Source organism: Canis lupus, chromosome X (genome assembly GCF_048164855.1).
Source record: "Canis lupus baileyi chromosome X, mCanLup2.hap1, whole genome shotgun sequence".
Lineage (NCBI taxonomy): Eukaryota > Metazoa > Chordata > Mammalia > Carnivora > Canidae > Canis > Canis lupus.
The window spans coordinates 118,157,405-118,169,470 of record NC_132876.1 but is presented as its reverse complement, the minus strand read 5'-3'; the positions used below and the strand labels follow the sequence as shown (position 1 = coordinate 118,169,470).

Here is a 12,066-nt window from a genome sequence, read left to right as displayed (position 1 = left end):
CTAACCAGCCCGCAGCTGGTGCTGACACCGCAGGCCCGTGACCACTCTGCAGGGCACTGACGTCCATCAAAAGGCCTTGCACCCCTAAGGAGAGAAAGTCAAGTCCTGGGAGCCACGGGCTGGGGTTGGGGAGAGACTTAGGGGCCACCCACTGGGCTTGTTTCAGCCCCCACTGTGAAGAGCCTCTCCGCTCTGCTCCAATCACCCATGTCCTCACCTCCTCCACCGCATCTAGAAGACTCGAAATCAAGCCATTCTTGTTCCGGATCTCCCCTCCCGTATCGGTTTTCTTTATTGTGTTTTTAAAATTTCCCAGGGATGGGGCACTTGGGTGGCTCGGTGGTTGAGCGTCTGCCTTTGGCTCCGGTCGTGATCCCGGGGTCCTGGGATCGAGTCCCGCATCGGGCTCCCTGCAGTGAACCTGCTTCTCCCTCTGCCTATGTCTCTGCCTCTCTCTGTGTCTCTCGTGAAAAAATAAAATCTAAAAAAAATAAATTTCCTAGGGACCATTCTGAGGCGTAGTAACTATTTTGAATGGAGAGAGGCAGGATGGTGGGTCGGAGTTTCAGAAATAAAAGGAAACATTATATGTTGCAAAATAGTTCAAAAAACACCAACAGAAGTGGAATAAATATTTGTGGCAACAGTGAGTGCGAAAACACACAGTGATGACAAGGCAACAGAGACAGGCGAGACAGAGGCCTTGGAACCACAAAAATGACTTTATTTTGAACCAGAAAGCAACAGCAATGGCGAGAACAGTCTGGGCCGAGGGCGTAGCAGTGTGAGGCAAGTACCAGGGGCTGAATTGGTTCAGGTCAAAGGAGTGGCCTACTTTGCATTTTCAAACTAAGCAAATCACATCCAGATCTTTGTGACACCAATCCTTGCATTCCCATTTATACAGGCTTGGACTGCCTTTCAGATTCCAGATTTTTATAATGGTTTTGTTATATATATATATATATATATATATATATATATATATATATATATTTTTTAAGTGAAAGAGCCACCGCAGTGAAGGTTTTGCAGTGAAGTTTCCCCTTTTCTTTTCTTTTTGATATATCAGGCATTGAATTGATTACAGGAACAGTAAAACATATTTGTGAGCATTTTGCTTTAAAGAACCCCAAAGAGCAAGCTTCTCCCCTGCGGCACCACTGATATTTTGCCCGGATCATTCTTGATTGTAGGGGGCTGTGCGGTGCACTGGAAGGATGTTGAGCAACATCCCTGGTCTTTACCCACGAGATGCCAATAGCACCCTCTCCCAAGTTGGGACAACCAAAAATGACCCCAGACATTGCCGAATCGCCCCCTTGCTGAGAAACACAATTTCAAAAACATCCTCCTGCTCCCATCATCGTGGTCTTTGTTTCCTTTTTAAACATTTTGAAGGGTACACCAAATCATCAACTTCCCAACACCAAAAGCACAGGTATGCGAGCATACCTGTGTGTGTCTCTTCAGGCACCACATATGTGCCTGGAGCCGAAACGGAATCCCCCGTTCACCGGGCAGCGCCGGTTCAGTTCCTTGGGAAGTTTAGGGTCAATATCTCAGTACCGTGACAAACTGCCCATTCATCATCAGGCCATATCCTCTTCTCCAGCTGAAGTCATCAACACTATTGCAGTCAGTTTTTGAAGTCTTTTTTTTTTTTTCAAGCTGGAAAGAAAATCTTCACCCACGCTCATCCTTCTCTTAATCCATTTAGATTCCTACTTGAATTATACGGCCAGCCACTTTTGACATTGGATCCAGGTTTCTTCATTTGTATCCACCAGGAAGAGAGGTACCATGTTTCTGAGTTCTGTTATGAGGACTGGCTATATAATTTTTGAGGCCCAGCGTCAGATGAAGATCCAGGCCTCCCATTCAAAAATTATCAAGAATTTCAAGATGGTGACAGCACCTGTTCGCACACCCATGACATCAGACCCGGCAGGCTTGGTGCTGTATTAAGGTGATTGGCACTGCCATCTCTTTCTTCCCTGTGTCACAATGCTTCCTGTGAAGAAAGGACCTCAAAAACAAAATACAATGACCCCAGTCCACTTAAAGAATTGTACTGCAGCAAATGTTTATAGCGTATATTTTTTAGACTTTCAAAAAAAAAATTCACATGGAAATCTTTTCTACATCATTACAGTAATGAAAGTAAACACTGTGGCCTTTCACCATATACATACTTTCCTGTAAATATGACAACATGGAAATAGTAACCGCTACTATCCACAAGGTTTTTAAGTTAGCAAAGAGTGAGACTTCCACAACCAAATTATAACATAATCCCTCTCGTCCTTATAAAAATAGCCGAAACATAAACTAAATGGCTTGCAGCGAAAATTTGAGTAGTAACTTCTTTATATTGAAAAACATTATATTCATGGAAATATTGTCCTCGTAAATGCTTTACATTAACATCGTAAGGCAAACTGTAGCGTTTACTGGTACCTGGTGACCATGATTTTAAAAACTCAGAAGCTGAGCTTTAGACCCTTTTATTTAAAACCTGTTAGTGTACAAAGTGCATTAAAATATCCGTTACCCAGCTACCAAAAACAGTATGTAAAAATTACAACCCTTTCAGTTTGTTCAGGGAAGGCAAATACACATTGTTTTTATGCTGTAAAAAAAAAAAAAAAAAAAAAAAAAACACAATAACAACCAAAAACCAAAAAACAACCATTAAGTTTCCAGAGAATGATTAACTTTTTTTTCCATTCAGGTGTCCATCTTTTCAATGTGAAATTGTCCTAAGTAGCTATCAAAATATTCATCTGGGTATAAATAATATAGTAAATATATAAACTCTATCTGTTAAGAAAAAGGAGAGCGTCTGCCGCTGAGGAGGACAGAAGCGCCCATGACGCAGCCATGAAGTCCAGGCTCGTGCTCACATAGCACGATGCTCAAACAGCGGGTCTATGGACGGATTTTAGGGAGACAATTGGTTGATTTGGTTAAAAACAAAACTGCTAAAAACAATGCCTACATCCACCAGTCTGTTCAGTCAAAATGGCCAACGCAGTAGCTCAGATAAATATTTTTAGCAAATGAAATGACTTAGAGACATCACGCCTTTCGTCAAGGTAGAACCAATGCCGGATTCCTGGTCCAAGTCCAAGGACTGCTTAAGAAAGCCTTACTTCATGGACCATTCCATCTTACCGGATCAGCATGCCCAGAATCCCACTTAACATCCTATTAGCAGGTTCTGTTAGCAGGTTCCAGCGTGGGAATAGTGAATTTGATTTTTTTTTTTTTGGTTTTGTTTTGTTTTGTTCTTTTTTTGTTGTTTTTTTGTTTTGTTTTGTTTTGTTTTTGTCTTACAACTCTATAGTGAACTATACTAGAATACAGAGGGACTTCTACATCTTTCAAGATTGTTTAATAAAAGTCTGTTTATAACTTTTGAGGCACGTATACTAGTAAATAGTACTTTATGCAACGTCCCTTGTCATTAGCAACTCATAAATACTAAGTGTTTTCAGGTGAGTTATATTTGGACGTGGTAGAGACAGTCAGGGCCATGTGTTGATGTCCTGGAGAGCAAAGTCAATCCAAAGTGGTGCTGCCATTTGTACCAGAAAATGTTTATTTCCTCAGCCCCAGCAACCAAAGAAAAATGATTTGGGGGAGAGAGAGATAGGACAGCTATTAAATGTAGCAGAGCAATGTCACAGGCCTACAGATACTATTAAAAGGAAGAATGAAATAGGTTTCTTTTTTTTTATGAAATAGGTTTCTGTCATGAAACAGAACGCTACTTCTGATCAAAGACAAATCGGCCTCTGACGTTTTGAATAATCAGTAGAATTCCAAGTGACTATTTTTAATTGCAAGCTCATTTTTAACGTTCTCCCAGAATCCTGAATCCTGGAAAAGGGGAGGTCATGCATGGCCAAAGGCTTCGGAACCTTTCTTTCCAACATGACCCCACCAGCCATCGGAGGGTGATTAAAGATTGGGCCATGGCGGATTCCAAGCTCCCAAGTCAATTCTTTCTGGTCTCCCTCTTGCTCTCCGTTCTAGTTGATCCAAGACGGTTTTGACATCAGTTAAAACACTTCAAAATAAACCACGGTAAGAAAGCCCGTTTACTGCCTTACTAGGTTCAAAACTATTGTTTTTTTTAATTTTTAGGGTAATTGCATATTCTGTTATGCAGCGTCGAGGCGACAGGACCTACCATGGGATCAGTATGAGATACGATGCTGTGAGAAGGTGAAGAAGCATACGAAACTACAAAAGACTGTTTTCTCAAGCCCACAGACTGTGATGACACAAAGGTTGTCGTAAAGGGCTGGTAAACCTCTGGGCCTCTTAATGTGCAAAACCAAATAATTTCTAAGAGTTGTAATTCCGGTTATGTTTTCATTTCATAAATACTCTATAAACTTTCCTGTAAATACAAGAAAAATTTGAAGAAATTATTAAAGTGTGTACTTAATACAAAGGGCAGTAAGAGGGGAGGATCGCCTACTTTGAGTCCTATCCTAGCCGATTTCTGGACACTTTCTGGCGACATTTAATCACACTCTGGAAGCCTGTGCTTTCTCTGTCCCTGAAATGGTGGCCACGACCCTTTTTATTCCCCAGAAAGTAGCCCCGCCCGCGTGGCCAGGTGCTCACGGCAGCTGCTCTGTGCAGTCCAGATGGTCTGGGATGGGGAGGCCAGTTATAATGGTCAAGCACTTGTTCCACACCGTGAACGTGGGGCACACAGGCTGCGAGAATGTGATGTCGAAGGTGTAGAGGTGGATGGAGTTCAAAGCGTCGTAGAAGGCGATGGAGCCATTATCATAGTCCAGCAGGATGCCGACGCGCCGGAGGTGGGGGGCCGGCTCGATGGGGGTCTCCTTGCTGTTGTGTCTCACTACCCAGTTATTGTGACAGCGGCACAGCGCCCAGGAAGCAGAGTTCTTCCCAATCCACTCGTGCTTCGGGGCTGACTTGTAAGCAAGGCCGATGGCATACCTGCGCAAACAAAATAGTGACGACAAAATAATGAGGTGTGTTGCACACGTACGCTACGTCCTTTCTACAGTTTTCAGGGGCCACGAAAATATGATTTTTGTTGGCCCCGCTCATTCTTCAGTGAAAGCTTGGCAAAGACCCTGACACAGGTGGTCCTCATTGTCTTCCCTCCCAAGAATACAGTGCGCGGCAATGGGCCACTGTATTTACTCATATTCCTGTTTTTAGTTCCAGTATTACAAGAGAATTTGAACTTTGTGTCTCACTGCCCTTTTTTTTAACACTCATTGAGACCCATGCAATGAATTCTCCAGACCCACACAATGAATTCTCTAGCACTGTCCAACAGAAGTTTCTGCAGCAAGTGAAACGTTTTGCTCCGTTCAATGTGGTAGCCACAAGCCACAAGTGGCTACTCGGCACCTGAACTGTGGCTGCCAGGCTTGAGGAACCAGACTTTAAAATCAGTTAATTTTAATTAAGTTACGTGATTTAAATTAACTGCACGTGGCCCAGGACTACCATATTGGACAGCACAACCCTAGGCTTCTCCTTTTGACCTACTTTTAATTTTTCAACTGACACCGTGTCTGTCACTTTCCATGACTTTGAGTACACTTTGCAATGGGGTAAGCGCGGAGAACGGTTTTCATTTATGGGGTAAGTTCCTTGTCTTCTCCTAGTTGGTTTCCTGATCTACGGCACAGGGACAGTGGACAATCTCCATCTCTGAGGGCGATTTTGAGGAGTGAAGGAAAGAATACGTGTAAAATCTGGGGCACAAGGCCTGGCAAGGAATCTTCGGTAACTGCCGTTTTATTATCTTTGCCCCATGCCACATTATGAATAAGTACCGGAATCAGAATTTGAACCTTGGATAACTCAAAAGGCCATAGACTTAACACTCTCAAATCCCTTCCCTCACCGGAAAGCATGTGATTCATCCCTGCCGAGAGCCCCTCTGATTATATTTCCTACTACATGTTTTTAATTCTGGAAGTCTTTGAGAGATGGACATCCTGGTTATCCTCAGTGTACTCTCAACTGCCCAAAAAGGTTAAGGATTCTTTCGACAGTGTTCTAAGCTCCTTCGTCTCTTTTTACCCTGCTGAGATATGCCTCTGTGACACTTGTAGACTAGATGATTCAGAGCTCAACCTTTAATATGTTACGGCAGAAGCCAGTCTAGGTGGACACTGACACATGGTACCTTACCAACAGTGCAGAGAGCAAAAAAACTTCACTGGTTTTTGATGAAATGACATTTTTTTTAAATTGCATGTTGGACTTAAAATACAATCACTTTAAGAGTGATGTGTTAAAAAAAATGAAAAGAATACGCTATCACTAAATTTAAAAAGAGGATGGAATTGATCATCGGTTCAGCCTAGGGGACCAGCCCAGGGTGCCATCAACTTGGCCTCCTCTCTTCCTTCTTGCCAATCCTGCTCTGCATCACGGGGACAATCGTGGGGCTGCATTTCCCAGAATCCCTTTCCATTGTGATGGCTTTGCATAAGATCCAGAAGTTCTAAGAGGTGGGGAAACACTCTTCTCCAGACGGCAGAAGGCAGAGGTGGGGTTTGCAGGAGTTTTGGCAAACTCTGGGGTCCCTGGCTTGGGGCCGGGGGTGGCTTTCTGGCACACAGAGGTCACCATGGATTCTTGGGCTGCAGCAGCGGGCTCCCTGACTTGTGCACTTAGCCTTCCTGGCTCCCTTCTTCCTTGAGTTCCTAGCCTGACGTGTTTTTCTACTGAAGCCTACCTCACCGAGACACTTTGGGAAGGTTTATGTTTTGATTATGTGCCCCAGCTAAGTTCTCTCTGCCCCGCAGACACGATTTCCATTTTTTCAGATAATTTGGAACTTGCATGTGCATCACAAAATAGCCATGTCTGTATTGTTTCCTTCTTGTTGCTGCACGTCGTTTTGATTTTGCATCAAAGGACTCTGATGTTTACTTCCCATTTGAACCGTAACCGAGCCTGCTCTGAAATAGCTGTGGCAGGTATGACTGACTTCATTTAGCAAATGGAAGAACACAGAGAAGGTTACAATTAGGAGCGGAGTCCGGAATCTCACCCCCTCCCCCTTGACTTCTGGCCCAGTCATCTTTGCATGAACCCAGGTTTAGTTAACACCATTTCATGAAACACCAAGTGCGCATTAACAGCATTAGAGAGCAAGAAAATAACTACGTGTATAGTCCATTAAGCAAAGGAAAATACCATTATGTTATCATTAATCTGTAAAACTATGTACATATTTCCATTGGGTTTGAAAGGTGAAGGCAGAAGGTAATGCTCCATTAAGTTACGCAGTGAGACTTGGAGAATTCAGAAAATATAAAAATTATGTTTCTCAGAGCCATGTTAACATGCCCCATTGCAGGGATCATAGCATACATGTTAATTGAAAGTCAGGACCATATTTCACGAGAAAATCTATGTGTCCCTAGCTGGTGCGGACCAAGGTGCCATAAGCACTTGATCACACGGGTCACCCTTTCCTCTCAAACACCTCCCAGGAAATGTTAAACTACTTTCTACAGGAGACTTTTTCTGAAACTGACACGCTCCGCTTTGTAAAGATTCAAAGGGTGGCGATTAATTTTAGAATGTCCCCCCCGCCCCGAGTTGGTCTTGACATCTGGAGGGTGTTTCCAAGGTAATGCCGATCTGTGTTTATATAACTGAACGGGTCCGGTGGAATTTCCCGAACCATTCATCAATGGGAATGAGGTCATAATGATCGGGTATCGTTTATCATAAATAATTATTAATGGAGGTGTAATTATTTAGACACTGGATCCTATCCCAGATTAATACAGCACGTTAATTAACTAGAAATGTTTGCTGCTTTGCACCTGCAAAAATTCATTGTATTTTCCTTCGGGCTTTTATCTTGCCCCAGCGCAGCTAAAAACTGCAAATGCCAGTCTGGCCCAGAGCCGAGTGGGGCGGAAGGATTTGTCCTCCATCCTCTGGCAGGATGTTGGAACAGGAAAATGTTCTGGGCAAAGAGAATTGTGAGGATCACAAGAGAAGAAAGGCCAATGAAGGTGCCGTTTTGGGGAGAAAGGAGACACCCAAGCTTATGATTTCACTTCTTAGATTTCAGTTGACTTGTACCAACACTGTAAGGGACCTAAGACACAATAAGTGTTTCACCACCCTTACCTCAAACATAACACTGCTATAATACTCATCATTTCAGGTTATGCAGTTTTCGAAGTGTTTCTAGCATTAAGCTGTCACTCGTCAAGTATCCCACTGTAAGCCCTAAAAAGTAATTATACTGTTTCGAAGAAAAGCATGGTGGTTCAGAGCAGAGATTGGCAAACTATAACCCACGGGTCGGATTTGGCCCTCTGTTTATTTCTATAAATGAAATTTTATTTGTGCACCGCCATGCCCATTCACGGACATACGGTCTGTGGCAGCTTTCTCACTACAGAGAGTTGAGTAGTTGGGATAAAAATCATCTGGCCTGCAAAACCAGCAACACTGGCTCTCTAGCCCTTTACAAAAATGTTTGCGAAGCCCTGGGTCAGAGCTTGCACCCTGAGTGCAGCCTCCCTAGCCCTGCCGCCTCTGAGCTTTGTGACCTTGTGTTAACGGGCACGCACCTCAGTCATCTCAGCTGCAAAGGTGGATGCTGGCACCTACCTCTGTGGCGCTGTTAAGATGAACAAGTGAGCTGACATTTGTGAAATGCTTAGACCAGTGCCTGGCACATGGCTGTGCTAGATGAGGGCTGGTTAAGTAAAAATAAAAGAGCAATGGCAAACAGGTGTTTGCGAGCCAGCCAGCCGGAGCAAGGGGGGTGGTTTGTGACTGTGGAATAGACAAGGTCAGCTTTGTGAGATTAACTCGGCAGGGTTAGCTGATTCCAACCCAGACACGGCACCCTGACCGACACCCTTGGGTTTTAGAGATCTCGCTGGGCTGAGGGCACGGTGCCGGATCTAACAGACCTTTTGAAATGATTCCCAGCCTCTGATCACCGCTTCAGCCCCTCAGCTCTGGACTATTTACAGTATCGGCCCAGTCTAGAAGCACAAAATGTACAAGGCAACAGAAATTAGTTTTCTCTAAATGATGAAGAGTAATGTTTTAGAGTGGGAATCAGCAAACATTTTTGGTAAAGGGCTGGAGAGTTAATATTTTTGGCTTTGTGGACCATAGGGTTCTGTTTTAACTGCTTAACTCTGCCATGTGGCTCAAAGGCAGCCACAGACAACATGGAAAAGAATGGGCATGGCTGTGTTCCCATCACACTTTATTTACAAAAACAGGCACAGGGCCAGGTCTGGCCCACTGGCTGTAGTTGGCTGACTCGTGTGTGAAGGCGTGAAAGAGCAGCGTTAGCAGACTAGCTCTGTTAGGCACCAGGACCCTATCATCTCAGCTGCAATTCTTGCTGTAAATAATAATTTTAAAAATGGATGGACTTAAAACAGCTGTTTTTCTTATTGGCTGAATGGAAGATTAGACGATTGTTTTGCAAATATTCACTCCCTCCTCTCACCTCCATGGGAGACATATACTTCCCTAGACCACTGGCTTTGGCTCTGGCCAATCAGAAGGTAGTAGACAGTGATGTAAGCAAAGGCTTGAAATGTGCCTTGCACAGTTGCGCTTGCACTCTCGGGCTCATTGAGAAAGACATGACCTGGGTAGCCCTCACGTCCGAAGAGGATGAAGAGGCGCAAAGAACAGACCTAGATCCAACCTATGGTTTAAAGCAAAGCCTGGCTGAGATTAGCCCTGACAGCTCACCCATGGACGTGGGTAGTGAGTGCACAATAATAAATGGCTACTGTTTGAGGCCACTGAGTTTCGGGATGCTTGTTATGCAGCATTACCGAAGCAACAACAGACCGGAAAAGCTTTTCTGTGTATTTTTCTTCAAGATGGGCTCTGGTATGGACTAGTGCTCTGACAAAACACACAATGAGATGGGCCTTTTTATAACTGGAGGACAATAGATATCATTGCCTACCATGTGCTTCCACTTATGACCACTTCCCAGTAATGCCGGCCACTATCAATGAACACATTTCCAGCTACACCGTAGCTCCCTTGGCTGGTGAAGCGTTCAGGCGTGTGACTCTTTTTGGATGATGACTCATCACGTTCTACTGTTAAGTTATCGTGGGACACCTTCAGCTTTCGATGTGCAGATTTGGGGTCCAGTTTAAATGGCTGGCCTGGGAACAAGGTTACAGAACACAAAGAGGAAGAAGAAAAAAAGCACTGTTTATTTTAGCATGATTGATAATGGAGCTTCAATTTAGAGTTTAAAAGCACAGTGAAATAGTGATTCCGAACATGTTCCCACCTTCATGAACTCCCAAGTCTGTCAGTTCAGAGACAGGGAATCAGGGCTGCTCCAACCCATGATGCCATGGTATCATGGGCAGGGATCAACTACGACATGTGGTATGAGCCATCTTTGGGGGTCCCCACTGGACACAAACAACATGGGGACATACTGGCTAAAACAGCTTTCCCAAAGGAAGGAGAAAATGAAGACTTCATTTTCAACCATTCTTACATTCAATCCATCTTAAAATGTGCTTCATGCTCAGTAGACTTCAGACCAGAAGCCAAAGAAATCGAGATTTCAGATTTTGACATTATTTGGAAACAGTTGGAAACTCAAAATGACCCTCATGAGCTCAGAATGATTATAAAAATGTATACTTTTCAGCCCACAACAAGATCGGTGGGGGGTGTGTGTGTGTGTGTGATCACAACACCTGGGTTTTCTACTCCTGGCTGTATATATATGTGTATATATATTTATATTTATACATATACATTATATATATCTCTAAATATAGATGTATATAAAATTAGGCCCTCTCTATTTCATCATTGACATATGTGTTTTGAAGATTGAACCACTAAGTCTTGGCAGAGTCACACCTGAACATCTTGTCGTAGCTGTTACTTCTGTGAGAACATACCACTGGTCTAGAGGACTGCCTGTTATTCGGCACCACATGGGTGTTAAAAGGCAGGAAATGAGTGACAAGAGGATGCAAATGCCATGATGCCCAAAGCCCCCAGCCACTGGTGCAGTTGGCAGACCCACCCTCAGGCAGTGGGTGGAAAAGTCTGGTAAACTGGCTGGGGTGATACATGACGCTGGCTGAGAAACCGACCCAGAGAGCATGGGGCAACCTGTGTTATGTCCTGTGCGGGTAGGCCAGAGGATTTCCAGTCACCACCTGGATACAGCATGACACCAGCATCTCTCAAATCCTTTCTTGTAGATCAGGGGCCAGAACATTCTCTCGTAAGAGGCCAGATAGGTATTTTCAGCTCTGCTGGCCATGTGGTCTCTTCTGTGGCTCCTTAACTCTGATGCTGCAGCCGGGAAGCAGCCAGAGACAAGAGGTGAATGGATGGGTGTGGCTGGGTGCCAACAAAACTTTATTTCTAAAAATAGGCAGCCAGATTTGGCTGGTGGGCTGTATAGTCTGCTGACCCGTTTTCGATTTCTGTCCACGTCGCAGAAAAGCTTAAAGGGGGAGCTGAGAAAAAGCTTCAAGCGTGGATCAGAGCACGGACATTCTCAGAGGCCCTAAGAGCTGGTGGATTTAAATTTAGAGTTTAAATTTCAGCTTGTCCTGTCAAACAAAAATGTCCCTAGGAATGATCACACCAGCAGCTGTTAGGGATAAAGTATGAACTGAGGCAAGAAGAATCTGAAGATAGTTTTGCTTAAAACACTTCAATTGTTAAACGCAGAAGATAGAATGTGGGTGAAGACAAGTGGATGTTAGTGGGCAGGCTGGGAGGAATTCCATAAGGGCAGCCATCGCTGAAAAGGAGGGCCGTGAGCTGCTACCCTGCCTCCAGTGAGGACTAGCAGGATGGGATAGCCATCAGAAAGACTGGCGTCATAATGAGGTGAGACGTAGCCTGTGTCACCTCAACTCACACTCTCACCCATACACACATGGAGCAGGACCATGTCAGCCCAACCGCTGCATCCTCAGTGAGCAAATTCCACCTGTGCCTCAGATGTGTTTCTCGAATGAACCATTATGTGCTCTAAGTTCAAGG

The 12,066-nt window shown here is 44.2% G+C and overlaps 1 protein-coding gene across 7 annotated transcripts in view; it reads right to left on the bottom strand.

The window, feature by feature from the left end:
- Window positions 1–701: 701 nt before the first annotated feature.
- The window catches only part of MID1 (midline 1), a 352,594-nt gene continuing 341,229 nt past the window's right edge, over window positions 702–12,066 (bottom strand). For 6 of the 7 annotated variants that reach the window (XM_072817549.1, XM_072817545.1, XM_072817547.1 and 3 more), the window contains exons 9-10: window positions 9,992–10,199; window positions 702–4,986 (exon numbers count right to left, since the gene is read on the bottom strand). In XM_072817549.1, coding sequence (XP_072673650.1) covers window positions 4,638–4,986; window positions 9,992–10,199 — 557 coding nt within the window. In that variant the 3' untranslated portion in view covers window positions 702–4,637. Of the gene's footprint in view, window positions 4,987–9,987; window positions 10,200–12,066 lie in introns of those variants that run through there. The other variant, XM_072817550.1, reaches the window with a different exon arrangement.